At 42.4% G+C, this 20,983-nt stretch overlaps 3 protein-coding genes and 1 non-coding gene across 4 annotated transcripts; 2 read left to right on the top strand and 2 right to left on the bottom strand.

Moving 5' to 3' along the window:
• The first annotated feature begins 98 nt into the window (after positions 1–98).
• LOC115161296 (mitochondrial pyruvate carrier 2) lies at positions 99–5,704 on the top strand. The gene is made up of 5 exons (XM_029712158.1): positions 99–481; positions 3,873–3,913; positions 4,026–4,110; positions 4,223–4,334; positions 4,604–5,704. The coding sequence occupies exons 1-5, from the start codon at positions 388–390 to the stop codon at positions 4,656–4,658; spliced, it is 387 nt and encodes a 128-aa protein (XP_029568018.1). The 5' UTR covers positions 99–387; the 3' UTR covers positions 4,659–5,704.
• Positions 5,705–6,959: 1,255 nt separating this feature from the next.
• On the bottom strand, positions 6,960–11,769 carry LOC115161294 (60S ribosomal protein L24). The gene is made up of 6 exons (XM_029712152.1): positions 11,629–11,769; positions 11,427–11,502; positions 10,987–11,097; positions 10,254–10,390; positions 8,216–8,279; positions 6,960–7,111 (listed from the first exon to the last, which is right to left on the bottom strand). Exons 1-6 carry the CDS (start codon positions 11,631–11,633, stop codon positions 7,031–7,033), a joined length of 474 nt encoding a protein of 157 aa, XP_029568012.1. The 5' UTR covers positions 11,634–11,769; the 3' UTR covers positions 6,960–7,030.
• LOC115161698 (small nucleolar RNA SNORA23) lies at positions 10,714–10,893 on the bottom strand. The gene has a single exon (XR_003869388.1). It is a non-coding gene; the product is annotated as a small nucleolar RNA SNORA23 (small nucleolar RNA).
• Positions 11,770–11,844: 75 nt separating the features above from the next.
• On the top strand, positions 11,845–19,417 carry LOC115161293 (centrosomal protein of 97 kDa). Its single transcript, XM_029712151.1, has 11 exons — positions 11,845–11,934; positions 12,942–13,084; positions 13,281–13,439; positions 13,531–13,632; positions 13,980–14,093; positions 14,240–14,406; positions 14,875–15,039; positions 15,549–15,721; positions 15,842–16,547; positions 17,684–17,759; positions 18,083–19,417. The coding sequence occupies exons 1-11, from the start codon at positions 11,877–11,879 to the stop codon at positions 18,605–18,607; spliced, it is 2,388 nt and encodes a 795-aa protein (XP_029568011.1). The 5' UTR covers positions 11,845–11,876; the 3' UTR covers positions 18,608–19,417.
• The last annotated feature ends 1,566 nt before the right edge of the window (positions 19,418–20,983 follow it).

The raw sequence follows: 20,983 nt of genomic DNA, 5'->3' as shown, positions 1-20,983 counted from the left end.
TTCGGAGGATTGGTCCAAATACACCAATAGGAATTAGGAGCGTCTTGTTGTGTTACTGTGCTAGATAGGTTGCGCTGTGAAGAAAAGTCACCACCTTGTAAAAGCTCTCAAATCAAGGCCACCAGGAATGAGCACTGTTGTAGCATAGCAGGCTAGCTACATGCCAATAGGTTTGCATTAGAAGGTCGAAAGTAGGACAGCGCCTTTGACATTTTTCCTGAACCGTTTTATGACTACATTGCTGCAAATATTAGATATCGGGCAATACCAATACTGAAGTGTCAAAGTCGAACTTATTTACCTTCGTAGCTACGTATTTAGCAAGCTAGCTAGCTTGCTAGGTCAGGTGTAGCTAACGTTAGACAGCTACATTAGCCTTTTGCAAACATGGCTGCGATGAGAGTTTCCTATCACAAACTGCTGGATAAGATCGGGCTAATGTTGCCAGCAAAACTGCGACCTATCTACAATCACCCTGCAGGTAATGTAAATGCTATTAGACTGACAGCCAGCATTAGCCATAGATTATCAGCAACTAGCGTGCGTCTAGACCAAATTGAGGACGGTACACATTGATGACCGCTGTTGTTGTTGAAGTGGCCATGGTTTAGTTAGTGAATTTGGTCAAAATCCCTTCCTACATATTTTGATGTGTGCAACCAATATTTTATTATCTAATCTCGCTGCTCTGTGTTTTTAACCCAAACAAATGTCATGGCGGCGCCTCAAAATCTGTAAAGAGATGGCACAACAGTTTTGCAGAGTAGTTATCCCATTGAGTACTGTGCAGTTAATGGTACACTACCTGGCTACATGGGCGTGTTTGCAAGCATAGACCTCATTGGTTGCAGGTGGTCGCGTGGAGTTTTGTGTGAGTGAGAGGATTGCCTGGATTGCAGTACCAAAGCGAATGGAAGCTAAGCATAGCAATTTCATTTTCAACATTTGCATGGTTCCTTGCAGAATACGTAGTTGCAAGTTTTTAGGAAATCAATGTTGAGAGCGACCTGCTTGTAAACATTTGCACTCTTTAAACACTCCTACACCAGTAAATTTAGCTACCGCTGTTAACTAACCTTTGTCCTTACAGAATCTTGTCCTTTCTATAACCTGTATATATCTTGTGAGAGGACAGACTATCGATTCTGCACAGGTGATAGGATGTGTTATTCGTCCCATACATTTGTCCTTAGGGGTGTTTTATTAACGATGCCAACAATCACTGTTTGCACTATATAAGGCAGTGTACTACAGGTAACTGACAAAATAAATGACATCTTGGTAATTTAGGGATCCAAAGTAAGCAGGTGTGGTCCCTGAGCTATTTAAGCAAATAAAATATTCCATCCTGCTTAGGGTCATGTATAAAAATGCCCAGTTGCTACCATGGCTAGAAGAACAGATCTCAGCGACTTTGAAAGAGGGGTCTCAAAGGAGCATAGGGGGTTTGAAGTGTGTGTGTGTGTCTCAATCCCATTGAACACTTATGGGAGATTCTAGAGCGGTGCCTGAGACAGCATTTTGCACCACCATCAACAAAACACCAAATTATGGAATTTCTTGTGGAAGAATGGTGTTGCATTCCTCCCAATAGAGTTCCAGACACAATCTATGCCAAGGTGCATTGAAGCGGCTCGGGGTGGCCCCTATTAAGACACTAAGTTTGTGTTTCCTTTATTTTGGCAGTTACATGTATGTGCCTTTGGCAGAAAAAATATGTGATTGGCCAAACCTGTAACACTGGTCAAACCTGTTGCATAGCATCCTATGTAGGCCTACAGGTAATTGCCAAAATAAACTAAACACTTGAGTAAATAAGGGATACAAAGTATATTGAAAGCAGGTGCTTCCACACAGGTGTGGTTTCTGAGTTAATTAAGCCATTAACATCCCATCATGCTTAGGGTCATGTATAATAATGCCCTGATGGCCATTATCTTGGCTGCGTTTAGACAGGCAGCCAGCCCAATTCGGATCTTTTTCACTAATTAGTATTTTGACCCATCAAATCTGCTCTGAAAAAGATCTGATGTAATTGGTAAAAAGAGCAATTAGTGGAACAAATTTCAGAAATGGGCTGCCTGTGTAAACGCAGCCAAAGGAGCATAGGGGGATTAAAGTGTGTGTCGGTCTGCCTGTCATCATATCTCAACCCAATTGAACACTTATGGGAGATTCTGGAGTGAGACGGCTTTTTCCACCACAATCAACAAAAAAACAGATGGCATTTTTTGAATGGTGTCGCATTGCAGGCCTTAATGCTCAAATAATGTGTGTGTATGTATGTATGTTATCCATTTTGGAATACTGACTGTCCAAACAGCAAGTGACCAAATTGGATTTGTGTGTGTTCAGACAGCAGTCATTTGCTGACATGGCTACACTAGTTGTCATAATAATGACGGGTGTGTGTGCAGTGGTGTAGGCTGATCGGTGGTGGTGCTCGTGCTTCCTATCACTCAGAAGTTATGTAGCAAGCTAAGGTGATGACAATACCTGTCATGGACGTTTCCCAGTTACTTTGAATTGTTAAAACCATAGTGTAAAAACACTTTTATAGCCTCAAATGATAAGATAATCCAACTTTCAAAACAAGTATGTTTTAGCTAGCCACAGCAGTCAACTAGCTAGCTAAGTACAAAATGGCGACAATAGACATGGCAGCTCTGTTTCTAGCTCCTAAGGTAGCTGTTTCTTTCTAGCACATTCACTCATTTGTTTGTGAACAATTAACAATCTAGTGAGCTACCACGTTCTTGTCAAACTGTCAACAGAACTAGCAAGCAACACGATATGCCAAATAAATCTAGAAACCATCGGATTTGACCGTTCAGACACAAGTCGCATTAACAGGAATCAGATTTATATCTGACTTCAAACCGCCTACGTAGGTGGTTTGAAATGTGTGTTGAAGTATCCGATTCCGTGTGCTTTTTAGCTGTTCAGACTGCAGGAAAAAGGACAGATTAGAATCGGATATGCAAAAAAATAGGACTTGAGTTACTTCAAACTGCTAATGTGAATGTGGCATTAGCTGACACAGCCAACCCTTGTTTTTACATCTATTTTTGTTGGTAAAAATATGTGGAGAAAAAAATCATTAGCCTAATGCTTGAATTGTAACTTAAATGGGTGTAAGACAATGATTGCTGGCTAGGAGGACTAATGCCTGATTTTATTCTTGTTGACTTATCACTGCATGAACTCTTCCTTTATAGTCAATAATGCAGACTAAAGTTCAGACTAAAGTTGTCAGCACTCTATCATTGCTATTGGAGAACAGAACACAGCTACAAGGGAAGAAAGTTTTGACCACATGAGGGGTGGTGCCCAACTCCCTGCAAGATGATTGGTTAAAACAGAGTTCTCTTCCCTCCTCATTGTGCAGCCGGAGGCAAGTGTTTTCTGATGGAGATGGTAGATTAGATTCAGAGCAAACAATGGTGTTCTTAGCGTATTGCATGTGGAAGCTTTTTGTCCACGCCAGGGTTCTCCCCAAAGAAGGGCACTGTGCCACCGTGTGGACTGGCTGCACCACTATGTAATTATTATTAAATTTATTTGTATTTTTAAAAAAAAAACTTTTTGTTATCATTTAAGGCCATTTTTTTGCTCTAGCTGACAGGTGTTAAAAAAAACAAATCTCCGAGTATCATCTTATTCATGGAGTGTGAGATGTTACTTAGGAGAGGTCATTTAGCCTTTATTTGGTTACCAATGGGATAGATAGCAGAACAATGAAAATAGCATCACTCATATTAAGTGTTTAAGATTTCCCTGCCCTGAACTGAGAATTTGCTGAGAATTGTCGGATATTTTATAATCTGTTCTGTAATCAATTTTCTCATGGATTGTGTCTTCTCTAATTCCAGGTCCAAAGACTATTTTCTTCTGGGCCCCGATGTTCAAATGGGTAAGGGCTGAATTTCCTAAGCTTGAGCTACTGCCTTATCTAAATGTAAACATGTTTGAAGGCATTGTCTAATGAAACAAATTTCAAGTCCCATGCCTCTACTCATCTATAGGGTCTGGTCGGGGCTGGTCTGGCAGATATGAGTCGACCAGCTGAGAAACTGAGCATATCCCAGTCTGCTGTACTGACAGCCACAGGTATAGTGGAGTTCCTATATTATTCCGTGAGTGACAGGTATAGTGTAAATTAATCCTTCAGTCAAATAAACAACTTCACTCATTGACTAATTTAATTTTCCCACTTTCTCAGGTCTGACCTGGTCCAGATACTCTTTGGTCATCATTCCAAAGAACTGGAACCTCTTTGCTGTCAATTTATTTGTGGGTAGTGCTGGAATATCCCAGCTCTACAGGATCTTCCAGTAAGTGAACCTCTCTTAGAGTGCAGAAATAGAATGAAGACCTGACCTATCGATTTGGCTTCGCCATAAACAGCCACAATACATTTTTCTGTCCTTTGTAAGTTCTTTAGGAATCAACCTGGAGGCTCATAAAAAACTGTTTTACTTTTTCTTTTTTTAGTGTTTAGCTTTTATTTCCTTGACGTATAAGGGCAAATGTATTTGAATAAATGTACATAAACCTCAAGTTTCTTTTCCTCTCTCTTCCCTTATCCCCTTTCACAATACAGGTATGAACAAGGGAAGAAGGCACTAGCAAAGGAGGCTGCCCCAGAAGAGTCTTGAATTATGTCACCAGTCCATCTCCATGGACCGTAAGGGAGCTAATCACCGGCACAAACCCAGTCCCTCTAAGCCCCTCCATCCCTCTTCCATCCTCACTCAATTTTACAGTAGAAAAAAAACAATGTTTCCTTGCTGTAGATCATGTAATTTGCCTGAATTTCTTCAGGGTTATAATGGCATATTAACCCTTACCAAAACACTCAAATGTTTGTCATCTACGCACAAGATGTAGTATTTTTAAGTTTTACTTCATGCAACACATTGTATGACTATGTTCTCAAATGTTTTTAATTTGTTCATGATTAATGTTTAGCATTCACTTTTTGGGAAGTGTTGCTTTTTTTCTGTTATTTCTTTGAGTAGTAATCATTCCTCATGGAGTGGTTTCCAAACAAGGAAGGTCTTGGATCTGTGTTGAATGTGGTTAAAAAGAATGTCTCCCCAAATAAAAATAAGATGTCATATTCATCCCATATGCTTATTCAACTATTTTCATCAATCATTTTGGTAACTATTTCTATAGCCGTAGGATGATTAAACCGTACATGCATACCATGTGACTGTTCCTTCCACATGTTGTAAATGCTTTAACCAATAAATCAGGTAAAAAAAAAAAAAACATTTCATATAGCTTTTAACTGTAGACTTTCAAATGCCAAAAGTAATAGGAAATCACCACCTTTTGCCCCCGAACATTGAGGAACCTTTTGGTAATGCGTCCTACGTGTGGCATTCTTAGGGGCTAAATCTAGTGTGGTACTTGGACCCAAGAAGGACAACCTGTAGTCAAGGTCCTCGTCTCATATTGGTTGGTTCTCAGTAGTTGGGAGACGCATAATCTGTTACTGTAACTAGATGAGAATTTAAGTCAATTTGTTCATTGATCTCAAATTTTATAGCAATAACTGGCAAATTACATTGGTCCATAATTTACTGAAACATGAACAGGCACTTATGTATGTTGAGGTTATATCTAAAGTGTCTATGTAATGGATATGCCCTTATTTGTTCTAACTGTTGAATTAAAAATCTTGGCATATTCTGAAGCAGTTTCATTCCTGAGCAGAAAGTGTATGATAAAGATTGTTTGGACAAGGAGAGTGAGTATGCTGAATCTCTTGAGTTGAAAATGTGTTTGGACCTGACTTGTGAATTGAGGCATATGTGACTTGGCACAAGTGTCCCACAAGGGTGGGAACCAACTGAAACATTCATGCCTCAACATAATTTGCTTTTTTTTTTTTTTTACTTGTTCTTCCAACTAGACCATTATACTGTGAAAAACAATTTCACATGCTAAAGATTGGATCAAAAATTGAATATCCATTTGAGCATGAAGTTAATTACACTTTGGATGGTGTATCAATACACCCAGTCACTACAAAGATACAGGCGTCTCGTCTCCTTCCTAACTCAATTGATGGAGAAAGAAACCGCTCACGGATTTCACCATGAGGCCAATGGCAAATTTAAAACCGTTAGAGTTGAAGAGAAACCTGATAGCAGCTCAACATTAGTTACTCCACAATACTAACCTAATTGACAGAGTGAAAAGGAAACCTGAACAGAGAATAAAAAATATTCCAAAACATGCATCCTGTTATGGGTATGCTTATAAATTGTTAAGGACTGGGGAGCTGAGATGTAAAGGAAAACTGAATGGAGCTAAGCACAGGCAAAATCCCTGGGAGAAGAATTCACCTTTCAGTATGACAACCTAAAACACAAGGCCAAATCTATGCTTACCAAGAACACAGTGAATGTTCACGAGCGGCCGAGTTACAGTTCTGACATATCTACGACAAGACTTGTAAATGGCTAGCAACAATCAACTACCAATTTTACTGCGCTTGAAGAGCTTCGAGACTTTTATATAAACATGTTTTCACTTTGTCATTATGGGGCAGTGTGTAGATGGGTGACACCTTTACATTCATTTTGAATTCAGGATGTAACAAAATGTGGAGTCAGCCAAGCAGTATAAATACTTCCTGAAGGCACTATCTACCGCTTCGATCCAGTATCCCTGCACATTATAAATCGTATTCGAACCGACCCTGTATTTAGTATGCTTACTTTGTGTTCTTGTTTGTATAGTGTTTTTATTCTACCTTATTTTTAGTATTACATTGTTATTGATGACTGCATTGTTGGGTTTAGAGCTTGCAAGAAAGGCTTTTCACTGTACATATTCACGTGATATTGAAACTTAAAACACTAGTAAAGAAAGACAGTTCAGGGTGTATGACCTTACCACAACTGTCAATTACACAAATATAGAAAACAAAAGCACCGACAAACTTGAGATCACACAGCCCAAACATCTTTATTTACCAATAAAGTTTATTTCACAACCAACAAAGCAAAAAGGTTTAGCGTTTTCCTCCAACACGAGGTGCATTGACTTTCATTTGCTTTGCCACCTTGGGTTTGGGTGCAGCTTTGGCAGGGGCCTACAGAGGGAGACAAAGTACTCATAGATTAGACAAAGTACTAACCACCTTTGGAATCCAATTCAGTACCTGACCACAGTGCTAGGGTTATGCAGTTCATCACAGCTCTTGATAAACCACTTGGTACCATTAGAATTTCAAGCATAAATTAAAACCATAGGTGCCATTTAAGGCAGATGTTCAGCAATACGAGGTGTCCAAGAACAGCAACGTGATGCAAATATATTTTATTTAACTGGGCAACTCACTTAAGACCAAATTCTTATTTTACAATAATGGCCTACCACGGCCAACCCCTCCCCTAACCTGGACGACACTGGACCAATTGTGCACCGCCCTATGGGACTCCCGATCACAGCAAGTTGTGATACAGCCCGGGATCAAACCAGGGTACGTAGTGATGCCTCTAGCACAGATGCAGTGCCTTAGACCGCTGCGCCACTCGGGAGCAGAGAGCAATGCAAGAGGATGCAATTGAGTAACTAAAGAGCCATTTCCCCCTTCCCTCTTCTGCAACATGACAACTGCTGAGGAGAACGTGCAGCATCTTGCTATACGCTTAGTTGCGGGAGTCGACCCAATACTGCCAATTTTTACTTTGTAAGCCTGAGTGTACCTTTAAAGGGGCAATGAGCAGTTGAAACACTTACAGCCTGTCCGTTTCAGTAAAAAGCTGAGGGATGGGCTGAAAAAAATGCAACTCAAATTCATAGACAGACCTATGGATGCCAGGACTGACCATCCATGATAACACAATTATAGTTTTAACCATGTTGAGGCTGTATAGTGTTTTATATACACTTTGTTTACCAAAATTGAAGTCAAATTAAATATTTTAGGTTCTGATTAGGTACGGCAGTTAAACTACGCTCATGACACAAGTGATATTCAAGAAATAAGTGACAACATCCATTTATAAGTACAAAAATGTATTTAGCAACTGCTGATTGTCCCTTTAAAAATGTAGAAATCTGAATTTCACAGATAAATGAAAAAAGAGAATCCTTGCTGTGTTTTATACATGCAGGTCATAAAGGTTTCTTACAGGCTTCTGAACAATCAGATTCACACCATCATATAAACATGTCTATATATCCATCTTACCTTAGCACCAGCGGCAGAGGGCTTCTTGGTTGTCTGCTTTGCCTTCTTGGCCTCCTTGGCAGCTCTGGAGACCAGAATGATATAAATTAGGCCCATTCCACACAAGCAAAACAAGACACGAGTCCAGACTGCAGAAATAACAAGTGACGAGTGAATAAAACCTGACTGACAATTCACCGTTCCATCTTACATTCAAAACAGTATCACAGTAAGGTGACAGTGTCACAGTGTGAACAGCAGCTACATGTGCTTCACATGTTAACCTGTTTGGGATAGGGGGCAGTATTGAGAATTTTGGAAAAAAATATGTGCCCATTTTTAACTGCCTCCTACACCAACTCAGAAGCTAGAATATGCATATTATTGTTCAGGTTTGGATAGAAAACACTCTGAATTTTCCAAAACTGTTTGAATGGTGTCTGAGTATAACAGAACTCCTATGGCAGGCAAAAGCCTGACAAGGTTTCATGCAGGAAGTACCCTGTCTGACAAGGAGTCGTGCGTCTTGCATCTGTTTATTGAAAAGTAAGGATCTTAGCTGTAACGTGACAATTCCCAGGGCTCCGATAGGCTCTCAGAACCCGGGAAATACCTGAAGGTTGACGAGGAAGCCTCAGGCTGAAACACATTATCGCCTTTGGTAAGTGGCGGATCAGAGGACCTTTGAATGAGGCGCGTGCACGAGTCGCTCCTGAGGAGAAATTTAATTCGGCTGTTTAGGCTCAATGCATATTCCCGGTCGGAATATTATCGCTTTTCTACGAGATAAATGGCATAAAAATTGGTTTTAAACAGCGGTTGACATGCTTCGAAGTACGGTAATGGAATATTTAGACATTTTTTGTCACGCCAATGCGCCATGCGCGAGACCGTGATGTTGCATTCTGATAGTGTCTAGAACTCACGAACAAAACGTCGCTGTTTGGATATAACGATGGATTATTTGGGACCAAACCAACATTTGTTATTGAAGTAGAAGTCCTGGCAGTGTATTCTGACGAAGAACAAGCAAGGTAAGAACATTTTTCTTATAGGAAATGTGATTTTGGTGGAGGCTGACCTGGGTGGGTGTCTAAATATCTAGCCCTGTGATGCCGGGCTATGTACTTAGATTATTGCAAAATGTGCTTCATCCGAAAAGCTATTTTAAAATCGGACATATCGAGTGCATAGAGGAGTAATGTATCTATAATTCTTAAAATAATTGTTATGCTTTTTGTGAACGTTTATCGTGAGTAATTTAGCAAACTGTTAGTAAATTCCCCGGAAGTTTGCGGGGGTTATGCTTTTTCTGAACGTCACATGCTAATGTAAAAAGCTGTTTTTTGATATAAATATGAACTTGATTGAACAGACATGCATGTATTGTATAACACAATGTCCTAGGTGTGTCATCTGATGAAGATCATAAAAGGTTAGTGCTGCATTTAGCTGTGGTTAGGATAAAGTAATCCTTCTAACCCCCCCCCCCCTTTAAAAGATTTAGATGCACTATTGTAAAGTGGTTGTTCTACTGGATATTATAGGTGAATGCACCAATTTGTAAGTCGCTCTGGATAAGAGCGTCTGCTAAATGACTTAAATGTAAATGTGGTTTGGGTTTATGTGACATGATATGCTAGCTTGAAAAATGGGTGTCTGATTATTTCTGGCTGGGCACTCTGCTGACATAATCTAATGTTTTGCTTTCGTTGTAAAGCCTTTTTGAAATCGGACAGTGGGGTTAGATTAACGAGATTCTTGTCTTTAAATAGCTGTAAAATAGTCATATGTTTGAGAAATTGAAGTAATAGTATTTCTAACGATTCAAAAATCGCGCCACTGGATTTCAGTGGCTGTTACGTAGGTGGGACGAGTTTGTCCCACATGCGCCAGAGAGGTTAAACTTGACAGAAACTTACTTTTTGAACACCACACAATAAGTGCCCAGTAGACAGTTCACTTAGTTGGCACCAACATGCCAGCCATTGCCATTTTACATCTAAAGAAACGTTTCTGGTGAAGCGTGGTTCTGGTGGGGGTTGAGTCGGGTCCTCACCTGATGGCCTGCTCACGCTGGGCCTTGCGGACCTCAGGCTTCTGGTTCCTCTTGGCCATGATCTCAGCCAGGGAGGCGCCGGTGATGGCCCTCTGGAACTTCACGGCACGACGTGTGCGCTTCTTTGTCACCTCTTCCTGTTAGCACACGAAATAGACAACATTTACATTTACATTTAAGTCATTTAGCAGACGCTCTTATCCAGAGCGACTTACAAATTGGACATGCAGTCAGGAACATCATGGCCACATTCAGGATCAGTTATGGGCAGTTTGGTAGTGTTGATGCGTATCAATAGGCACAACACAGAAGAAATGCAGACATTTAAATGTCACTCGTGTAGCTGAACTAGACCTATATGAAAAGTCATTGACAGTACCGCTTCTTGCTAAATGAACAGTAACAATCACAGATGTATTCACATTACTACAAACCCCTAACATCTTTCTCACATATAAAGGTTTGTAGGAGAGTATGGAGGCTGACCAGTGGTAAGGAGTCAAAGACTTCACAGAGCCAGTACTATGATCTCCAGTGGCTCTATGGCCACAGGTGTGTGGAGTGAGCACTGCCGACAAGCTGTAAGACACAGCCTGGCGACGGTACATAACGCAGATGACAACCACGCACACGTCACACCCCAGCCAAAAACAAAAAGGAACATTATGTCAGAACTAAGGTTGTATAATCTGCGTTTGGGGGGGGAAATGATAGACAATAGCTAGGTACTTACAGATTGGCCCTTCTTGTGTTTGCGCCTGTACAGCACAGTCCAGTTGATCTGTCTGGGGTTCCTCTTAGCCAGGAAGGCAGACTCACACTTAGCATTCAGGAACTGGAAAACCTGGGAAAGACACAGAGGGGGTGTTAAACTACACATTAGTGAGATGTAGTATATTCGGCAACGTTGATATGTAACTTACATGTCTAGCTAGTTGTAATGTTATACCTGACGTGGATAAAGAAATTGGATTCTAACGTTAGCTAGCTAGCTGAAGATCTAGCGTAGTCAGTGTCCACGGGACAGACCAAGAACAGAGTACAAACACTACATGAACACTTGTACTGTTACAATTAACACAATGTCTTACCACGGCTTATTGCGGCTAACCGTGAGAAACCAAACATTACTAAATGGCATTAGAGGAAGGAAGAGTAGCCATATCGCCGTACCTTTCCGTCTATCCTGGCGTATCGGACGCCATGGCCGGGGTATATTTTATACCCGCTGAAACTGCACAGCTCGACCCTGCAGCGGATTAAGATAAATCATGAATAGATGATCAACGTGTACTTGTGTAAAATAGGTCATTTTTATTGGTAAAAGTGTTAATTTAAACATATGATGGCAATAGATATTACTCCGTAAACTCACTTCATGATGGCTGAGGAGGACACAAAACCGGAAAGAAAGATGGCGGAAACGGAAACGAAGTTATAGGTGAGATTTCATAATTATTTATTTAAAAAATCTAGGGATTTCTATCTACACATCATGTATTTTTTTCATTACATCCAGTCAGGATCAGTATTTTGATTTTCAAATATGAATTTTGTTTATAAAAAAGTATTTGACCAATCAGCAGCTAGATCGGTTGCTTGGTGTTGACACAAGCGGGAAGTATGGCGATGATAGAAAGGCAAGCCAAAGGACCCGATCAACAAATTGAACAAAATGAAGGTATTTTTCTTTTTTTTATAGATATGTTTGTACCATCATGCTTTTTTTCCGTTTCATATTGGGATTGCTATCAAGTGTAAAGCTATTGAGATCTCTTTCCCACCTGATTATTAACAGCACCCTGCACTGCAGTAAAGCGAATTGTGTTTTTTTTTTAAGCCAAGCATAGTGGTCCTTTAAGGACAAACGGACATTTTTGAACTACATATTCCAATCAATTCTAAGCGTTCTTTCTGTTGTTTTCGCCGGAGGTCTCTAACAAGACATTTGTGCTTTGGCAAGCAGGCTGGCGTAAGCGAGTTTGGTGCAGCCTCGTATATTCTGCGCGAAATGGGAGTATCAGATTTGACTTTTGACACAACTGGTGAGGAGTGCATGACAGCTTCCTTTGTGTGACTTTGTAGGGCAACGATTTAGTGAACATACGTATGTTTCAATGATTGGTTCTGTCCTACGTTAGCTAGCTCGAACTACTGACTGTAGCTAGCTACGCATCCTTTCATTATCTAATAGTCCAAAGTCATGCGTTCAGGACTGGAGTGTTTTCACTAGAGCGATGCTGCATTGCATATGTGAAATTGTTTTCACTGTCTGACCAATAATCCCAATAACATGCTGGATTTTCACACCCAGAATTTATTTATGTTCTTTAAGTACTGCTATATTAGCTAATCAATCAACAGAGTGAAGGTGAATGAATCAACATCCCTCAGACTAATAGTCTGCCCAGTATGAATAAACTGTATGATAGTGATCAACTGCAGTTCTCCAAGATGGCTTCCATGTTTCAGTTGGATCCTTTTCCGTATCTTGCTTGAGGCTGTGTCTACAGTATGTACATAGTAGATTTATAAGCTTGCCTCCCTAGTTGCTGTTGTCCTTCGCTGTATGCCTCATACTGTTTCTATGTATCGTTCGTGTTCATGGTGATACTACCAACATGTGCATAATAGATTATACATCCATCCACGCCCATGTTTTTATGTTTCTCTCTGTTTCCCCTTTAGGTCCAGTGGTGGACCTGTCAGCGCAGGGTCTGCAGAAACTGGAGCCCAGTTTCACCTGCTCTGATGAAACACACACACTCATTCTGGACCGGAACCACATCATGAAACTGGACCATCTGGAGAGGAGCCGAGGCCTCCAACAGGTAGACCTTTCTATCCAAGCACATTTGATGGAATCTGGTCAACTTAATTGTTGAACATTGTTGAATTCCTCAGATTATTTGTAAATGGGCATTTACTAGTTGTTGCAAACTTGCAATGCACCAAATTGAATTGGATTAGTTCCCTCTATTTTGTCTTGCAGTCTTATTCTGCCTCTCTCTGTTCTGTGCTGGGCAGCTATCAGTTGCTGGTAACCGCCTGGTGCGGATGATGGGTGTGTGTCGTCTAACCGAGCTGAGAGTTCTGAACCTGCCCAATAACAGTATTGGCTATATTGAAGGGCTGAGAGACCTGCCACACCTGGAGTGGCTCAACCTGTCAGGCAACAACATCAAGGTGAGGGGAAGAAAGTGGACAATGTACTCCCTCCATAATGTGTTCATTTTGTCTCCTGATCATGCAGTTTGGATATGCACTTTTCACTCAGGTCATTGAGCAGCTCAACAGCTGTGTGGCTCTCCAACACTTGGACGTGTCTGACAACAACATCTCCAACATTGGTGATCTTACCAAGCTGTTAGCCTTAAAGGTGAGAACAGGTCTTGCCTCATGACTTTTCAGAGTTATGGGTGTAATATTCATATGTGAATACATACTGAATTATAATTGGATGCATTTTACCGCCGTATCCTACTGTGCAGTGATTGGTTAAGACCACCCAGACGGTTAGGGCATCGTCAGTTGATCGTGGTTGGAGAAAGGCGAACATGTAGTTGTAGCTAGTTAATAAAGAGTTATGTTAAGAAACATCCTGTAGGTCTGCGTTTTATTATTTGTACAAAGCGTACAAAACAAGACAATGGGGATGCAGATAGAATTCTGGAGCAGGACAGTTTTTCTGTGGTGTTGATTGACAGGCTGCTATTTCTCTTGCAGACCCTTCTCCTTCATGGTAACAGCATTACGACGCTACGGACTGTCCCCACTCATTTGCCTGCCCATCTGTCCATCCTCTCCTTGGCAGAGAATGAGATCAGAGACCTCAATGAGGTAAAGACCCTGCTTTTTTGTCCCTTTGCACTCTCTACTTTCTCTCTTTGCACTCTCACCTGCTCTGCTTTTAACAACAATCTCTTTCCTACTTCTCTCTCACTTGCTTGTCTCTATTTCTTTCTCTCTCTCTCTGCCTCCCACAGGTCTCCTACCTGGCACCCCTCCATGACCTGGAACAGCTCTCCATTATGAGTAACCCCTGCATCATGGCAACCCCCTCGTTGCCTGGATACGACTACCGGCCGTACATCATGAGCTGGTGCCTGAACCTGAAGATCCTGGACGGATATTTGGTGTCACAGAAAGAAGGGTGAGACCAGGTCCAGAACTCCAGTGAAGTTAAAAATGCTAACTATGCAGGGGAAGGAGGGTAGCATTGATTGACATTAAGGTTTGCCCTATTGCCCGGTGCAAGTAATCTGAGAAGTCGAGCATGTTGAGCCAGCTTTGAGGTTTCCGCATTGGGCGGGTGATTTTATTTTACTGGTAACAAACAAAATGCAAGTAGTCTGGCCTTTTTGGTTCCTCCCTTGTGTTTAGGTGAAAATAGCTTGTTACATTTTCAGGCAAGTGATCATAATCTTCAGGCAACCAAAATCTACTCCTGACTTGCCCAAAGGGCGAGTGCCTTTCAGACCAAAATGTCAATCCCTGGGTAGAGAAATGGGCTGGTGACTGCAAGGTTGCTGTGTCGTACTATGCAGTTATAACATCAAAGTGTTCAGTAATGATCACTTTCATTGCTGGTCAATAATGTCTCTATTGTTTGCGATCTCAGGTTGAAGGCGGAGTGGCTGTACAGCCAGGGCAAAGGTCGCTCGTACCGGCCAGGTCAGCACGTGCAACTGGTCCAGTACCTTGCCACCGTGTGCCCTTTGACCTCCACGTCAACCCTGGAGACAGCCGAGGATGCCAAGCTGGAGAAGATCCTCAGCAAGCAGAGGTAGGACAATACATCCACAGCTGACAGAGGTAGGACAATACATCCACAGCTGGCAGAGGTAGGACGATGCATCCACAGCTGGCAGAGGTAGGACAATACATCCACAGCTGGCAGAGGTAGGACGATACATCCACAGCTGGCAGAGGTAGGACGATGCATCCACAGCTGGCAGAGGTAGGACGATGCATCCACAGCTGGCAGAGGTAGGACGATACATCCACAGCTGGCAGAGGTAGGACGATACATCCACAGCTGGCAGAGGTAGGACGATACATCCACAGCTGGCAGAGGTAGGACGATACATCCACAACTGGGCTGTGAGGCCAACAGCTGTTCGATGAGGTCAACTATCACACTGGCAGTGGATATGTTCTCCTCCTCCTTTCTGCTTAGTTTTGGTCATTTAACTTAAAATTTAAAAAAAAAAAGGTACCGCAATGTATCTTTTAAGGGATCCTCTCTCCTTTGAATCCCATTACTTTAACCAGGGGTCCTGTGTATATCAACAGGTTCCACCAGAGGCAGCTCCAGCAGCAGACCCAAGGGGGTTCCCCCAGCCCTCCCGGCCCCACCCAGCTGGATGTGGACACTCACAGCCCCTGTCATGTGCCCCCACTAGGGGAAGCCAGAGAGGCAGACAGAGCCACAATGCCTGTGACTGCTCCACCAGCCAGACAGACAGGTAGCAGATGATGAACTCTACCTGTTTTGTGTTTTTTTGTTTCTGTAAATTCTGTAACTCTCAGTGTGTGTCTATTGTGTAAATCTCCAATTTTCCTCTCTCTTCTGTGTGTGTGTCCAGAGCCAGCGATCCTGCAGATAAACACCTGGCTGGGCTGCGAAGCCTCCCAGGCGGGCGCACCTCCTCTCCGTGGCCCCAGGGGTATGGAGGACCGCCTCTACCTGGAGGACGTTCAGAGCCAGACGGACGAAGATAAACTCACCGGCAGTCTGCTCTCCTCTGAGTCCACCTTTCTACCTGTCACCTCTGACCCTGCCCACTCTGACAGCGAGGACGAAACTGAGACATTTGAGCCTGACTCACTGGCGCCTGAACACCCCATCCGTCCCAAAAAGACCTCTCCTGAAAAGACCCAACACGCACTCTTGGAAAAGGAGATGGAGATGGAGGAGAATAGAGTGAAGGAGGTAAAGGGAGAAAGGGTGTTGGCTGACAGCCACCTCACCTGTACCTTAACCTCAACCGCCAGTCCACCTGTGACGGCAGGTGACCAATCACAGACCAATGACAGCGCTCCGCTCCAGGGAGCATACTCAAACTGCGTTGCTGCAGAGGTGAGGGTGGGATCGAAGCAGGAAGAGGAAGCGGTGGTGAGATGTGATAGGCTGGGCCACTGTGAGACGGACAGGGCAGCTGTCAGGATCCAGGCATGGTGGAGGGGAATGTGGGCTCGGCGTAGCCACCCTCTGGCCAAAGAGGTCCGGTGTGAGATCCGCCTGCGCAGGATGCAGGAGCACATAATCTTCCTGTCTGGAGAGTTGGAGAGGTACGGAAGAGACCCCAATCAATCCAAGGGCTGCTTTCTGATTCTCTGCCCTTCTCCAGAAGTGTGCACTTGTTCACTCCCCCTCATGCATTTTAAAGCATTGGATTGGTGCATACATGGCTGGAGGGAGTTTCCACAATATTCCTCACACTAGTCCTATCTTTTTAAATACATGAAGGGGAGTGTACACTTCTCGAAGAAGGGTAGAGAATTGGAATGTAGACACGGACCACCACGTCAGGCTAGAGAAGCAGGTTTCTAGCAGTGGAGGCTGCTGAGGAGATGATGGCTCATAATAATGGTTGGAACGGAGCAAATGGAATGACATCAAACACATGGAAACCATCTATTTCATACTATTCCACTAATTCCTCTCCAGCCATTATCACAAGCCCGTCCTCCCCAACCTCCTGTCATTTCTAGAGAAACTGGCAAGACAATCTCCATACAAAACCATTGTCACTAGAAAGAGCAGACATTTAGCCTTTTGTTAGCAGTGCACAAAGAGCCTTGTCTTTAGCCACGCTTCAGAATATATACTGAACAAAAATATAAAGGCAACATGTAAAGTGTTGGTTTCATGAGCTGAAATAAAAGATCCCAGACATTTTTCATACGCACAAAAAGCTTATTTCTCTCAAATGTTGTGCACAAGTTTGTTTACTTCCCTGTTAGTGAGCACTTCTCCTTTGCCAAGATAATCCATCCACCTGACAGGTGTGGCATGTCAAGAAGCTGATTAAACAGCATTATCATTACACAGCTGGATGTGTAACAACCACACTCTATCCTTGATAGATTTTAGAGCTGTAATTTAATCTTATGGTGGGGACAATAAAAGGCCACTCTTAAAATGTGCAGTTTTGTCACACAACACAATGCCACAGATGTCTCAAGTTCTGAGGGAGTGTGCAATTGCATCAGAATATAGCTTTAGCTATTAGAACATTGGATGCCTTGGGGGGGAATATGTTGTCCCTGCAACAGGTAACTTCACAGTCTTTCAACACTTATAATGGCACAGACAGATAGTTCTGAAGGATGAAGGTATCTAGCCTTTTATGTTGAATATCATGTATATCAGGCAAATGCATATGTCAAGTACTTCCAACTAATGCTTTGTTATTTGTGTACAGGGTGCGCCAGCACCACGAAGAGGAGCGGTTACAGAGACTGGTACAGGAGGAGGCTGTGAACTTCCTATGGGGTCAGGTCAGTAATACACTACTCTCTCGTGGACTGACTACGTAAACATAAATAGTACCGTAAAGGTGTCACGATACAACGGGATGCGTGAGATCACGAGCAGCATTAGTTATGGTGCTTTGGACCAATCAACTTGCAAAGAGAGAGGGTGGAGCTCTTCATCTCATCTCTTAACACTTATGGCTTGAACCAGAACTAAATCAAGCATCTGACCAATTACGCAAGACTTTAGTTCTGGGTTAACTGAGATTAGTGATAAACAAGGTCATGGATCAATCAGATTCACGCTCACACACCCTTTCTCACTCCTTCTCCCCATCTCTCTGCAGCTTCAGTCCATGCAGCAGTGGCAGCGTAATGTGGAGGGGCAGCTGGCCAGTGTGGCTCAGGCTGGGTCATCTCCTGCTCCAGCCCTGACCCCCGGGCTCTGTGGCCCTCCAGCTCTTCGGCTCCCCCTGCCTGTGGACTTCAGCACTGCAGACCCGGCCTGCACAGACCTCTCCTTCCCGGACTCGGGCTTCCAGTTCACAGGTGAACAGCAGGCGGGGCAGGAAGACACCTTCCTGAGCTGTGGGACGGGCGACTCTATGGAGACTGTGCGGGCGCTGGCCTTGGGGGGGTCCCTGGCTCCTGGTGGTGGGGGGGACAGTCAGGACTGCAGTCTGCTGGAGCAGTACCTGTCCTCTGTGCAACAGAGAGAGGCGGAGGAGGGGGGTGCCAGCGACAGAACAGGCACACCACAGCCCCCCTCACCCCTCTCACCGGCCGACATGGAACAGCCTGACTCCAACACTCAGAACACCACCCAGAGTGAAGACACAGAGCAGCAACACACACTGGGAGGTCCAATCTGAAGTGCCTGTCCCTCTCCTGGTCTTCTGGGATTAGCTAAGAGACTGCCCATAAACTCAGTCCACCTGTGCTGATGAATGTTATTGATGGCTCTAACAGCGCCTCTAAGAACTTACTGACTCACATCCATATAACGAGTGGTATATGGACTCAAGGATGTGGATATGTTTGTATAGCCCGGATGATTTTTCTCCCTTTAATTCTCTTGGACAATGCTACGTTGTTCATTGTCATGATCTGTCAGTCAGTTTGGCTAATGCTTGCTTCACTTACGTTGGGGAGACGCGGGAATGGCAGTTCCAACTCCCGGCACCCCTGGTTTTTCCCCACGCGGCCGACACGCAATCTTATATTTCTGTGATTTAATGGTCATCCGTGGTGTGTCCAGATGTTAAGGGATTGCACGGCGGAAGACAAGATTCTCCAGGAGTATCAGATAGAACTACAATTCACATATATAAGTGCCGCTACTCGGTCGTCCCAAATCTCTTCAATGTCAATCTACCTTTAAGTAGAAACAGATTGGCTACAGTTCAGGCTAGACAGCTTGGATCCAAATGTAATTCCAATTTCTCCTGTATTCAAATGCCTCAATCTATCCTTGTATTCCTGCAGGTGAGTGAGAGGACCAGGTCTGGACTAGATGATTTGGCGTGAATGTAAATATCACAGCTTGCTGAGAAGGTAGTTTAGTTGCTGAGAATGGTTTGTAGTAGACACTGAAATGTATCTCCAGGTTAAATGCAAATTGTAAAAAAGATTTGAAAAAATCTGGTGCTCTATGTTTACACAATAAAATGTTTTCTTTAACATTGGTTTGTTAAATTGAGTATGGCTTTTCCCTAAACTCACTGAAACTACAGTTCCTTCAGAAAGTATTCATCTCCCTTAACTTATTCCACATTTTGTTACAGCCTGAATTCAAAATGGATTAAATATATACTTTTCTCACCCATCTACACACAATACTGCATAATGACAAAGTGAAAACATGTTTTTAGATTATTATTTTTTTAGCAAATGTTTTGAAAATGAAATACAGAAATATTTCATAAGTTTTCAAACCCCTGAGTCAACACATGTTAGAATCACCTTTGGCAGCGATTTTCACTGTGAGTCTTTCTGGATAAGTCTGTAAGAGTTTCGTACACCTGGATTGTACAGTATTTGCCCATTATTCTTTTTAAACGTCTTCAAGCTGTCAAATTGCTTGTTGATCATTGCTAGACAGCCATTTTTAAGTCTTGCCATAGAGATTTTCAAACCGATTTTAAGTCAAAACTTTTACTAGGCCACTCAGGAACATTCAATGTTGTCTTGGTTAGCAATATTTGGCCTTGTGTTTTAGGTTATTGTCCAGCTGAAAGGTGAATTAATCTCCCAGTGTCTGTTGGAAAGCCGACTGAACCAGGTTTTCCTCTAGGATTTTGCTTGTGCTAGGTTCTATTCCATTTATTTTTATCCTAAAAACGTCTGTAGTCCTTGCCTATGACAAGCATACCCATAACATGATGCATCCACCACCATGCTTGAAAATATGCAGAGCAGTACTCAGTGATGTGTTGGATTTGTCCCAAACATAATGCTTTGTATTCAGGACATAAAGTTAATTGCTTTGCCACATTTTTTTGCAGTATTACTTTAGTGCCTTGTTGCAAACAAGATGCATGTTTTGGAGTATTTTTATTCTGTACAAGCTTCCTTCTTTTCACTCTGTCATTTAGGTTAGTATTGTGGAGTAACTACAATGTTGTTGATCCCTCCTCAGGTTTCTCCTATCATATTCCTTACACTTTGTAACTGTTTTAAAGTCACCATTGGCCTCATGGTGAAATTCCTTCCTCTTCGGCAAATGAGTTAGGAAGGACACCTGTATCTTTGTAGTGACTGGGTGAATTGATACACCATCCAAAGTGTAATTAATAACTTCACCATGCTCAAAGGGATATTCAATATCTGCAACAACAAAAAAATACCAATAGGTGCCCATCTTTGCAAAGCATTGGAAAAACCTCCCTGGTCTTTGTGGTTGAATCTGTTTGAAATTCACTACATAACTGAGGAACCTTACAGATAATTGTATGTGTGGGGTACAGAGATGAGGTCGTCATTCAAAAATCATGTTAAACACTTATTTCACACAGAATAAGTTAATGTAATATATGTGACTTGTTAATTAAGCACATTTTTACTCCTGAATTTATTTAGGCTTGCCATAACAAAGGGCTGCAATACTTATTGACTCAAGACATTTTCAACTTTTCATTTTGTATTAATTTGTAAACATTTCTACAAACAATTCCACTTTGGCATTATGGGGTATTGTGTGTAGGCCATTGACACAAAATCTCAATTTAATCAATTTTAAATTAAGGCTG

This window comes from Salmo trutta, chromosome 24 (genome assembly GCF_901001165.1).
Source record: "Salmo trutta chromosome 24, fSalTru1.1, whole genome shotgun sequence".
Lineage (NCBI taxonomy): Eukaryota > Metazoa > Chordata > Actinopteri > Salmoniformes > Salmonidae > Salmo > Salmo trutta.
Note: the sequence above shows the minus strand (reverse complement) of the source record. Positions and strands in the feature narration are given on the sequence as shown.

What these genes read in the sequence shown, in the direction of transcription:
- LOC115161296 (XM_029712158.1), top strand. Translation starts at nt 388, where the DNA reads ATGGCTGCGATGAGAGTTTCCTATCACAAACTGCTGGATAAGATCGGG. An exon ending in TATCTACAATCACCCTGCAG is followed by an intron (nt 482 to 3,872) that starts GTAATGTAAATG and finishes CTCTAATTCCAG; the next exon opens with GTCCAAAGACTATTTTCTTC. An exon ending in CAGCTCTACAGGATCTTCCA is followed by an intron (nt 4,335 to 4,603) that starts GTAAGTGAACCT and finishes TTCACAATACAG; the next exon opens with GTATGAACAAGGGAAGAAGG.
- LOC115161294 (XM_029712152.1), bottom strand. An exon ending in ACGCCAGGATAGACGGAAAG is followed by an intron (nt 11,098 to 11,426) that starts GTACGGCGATAT and finishes TGTCTTTCCCAG; the next exon opens with GTTTTCCAGTTCCTGAATGC. An exon ending in CCTCTGCCGCTGGTGCTAAG is followed by an intron (nt 7,112 to 8,215) that starts GTAAGATGGATA and finishes CTCCCTCTGTAG; the next exon opens with GCCCCTGCCAAAGCTGCACC.
- LOC115161293 (XM_029712151.1), top strand. Translation starts at nt 11,877, where the DNA reads ATGGCGATGATAGAAAGGCAAGCCAAAGGACCCGATCAACAAATTGAA. An exon ending in ACAAATTGAACAAAATGAAG is followed by an intron (nt 11,935 to 12,941) that starts GTATTTTTCTTT and finishes TTTCCCCTTTAG; the next exon opens with GTCCAGTGGTGGACCTGTCA. An exon ending in CTGTCTGGAGAGTTGGAGAG is followed by an intron (nt 16,548 to 17,683) that starts GTACGGAAGAGA and finishes ATTTGTGTACAG; the next exon opens with GGTGCGCCAGCACCACGAAG.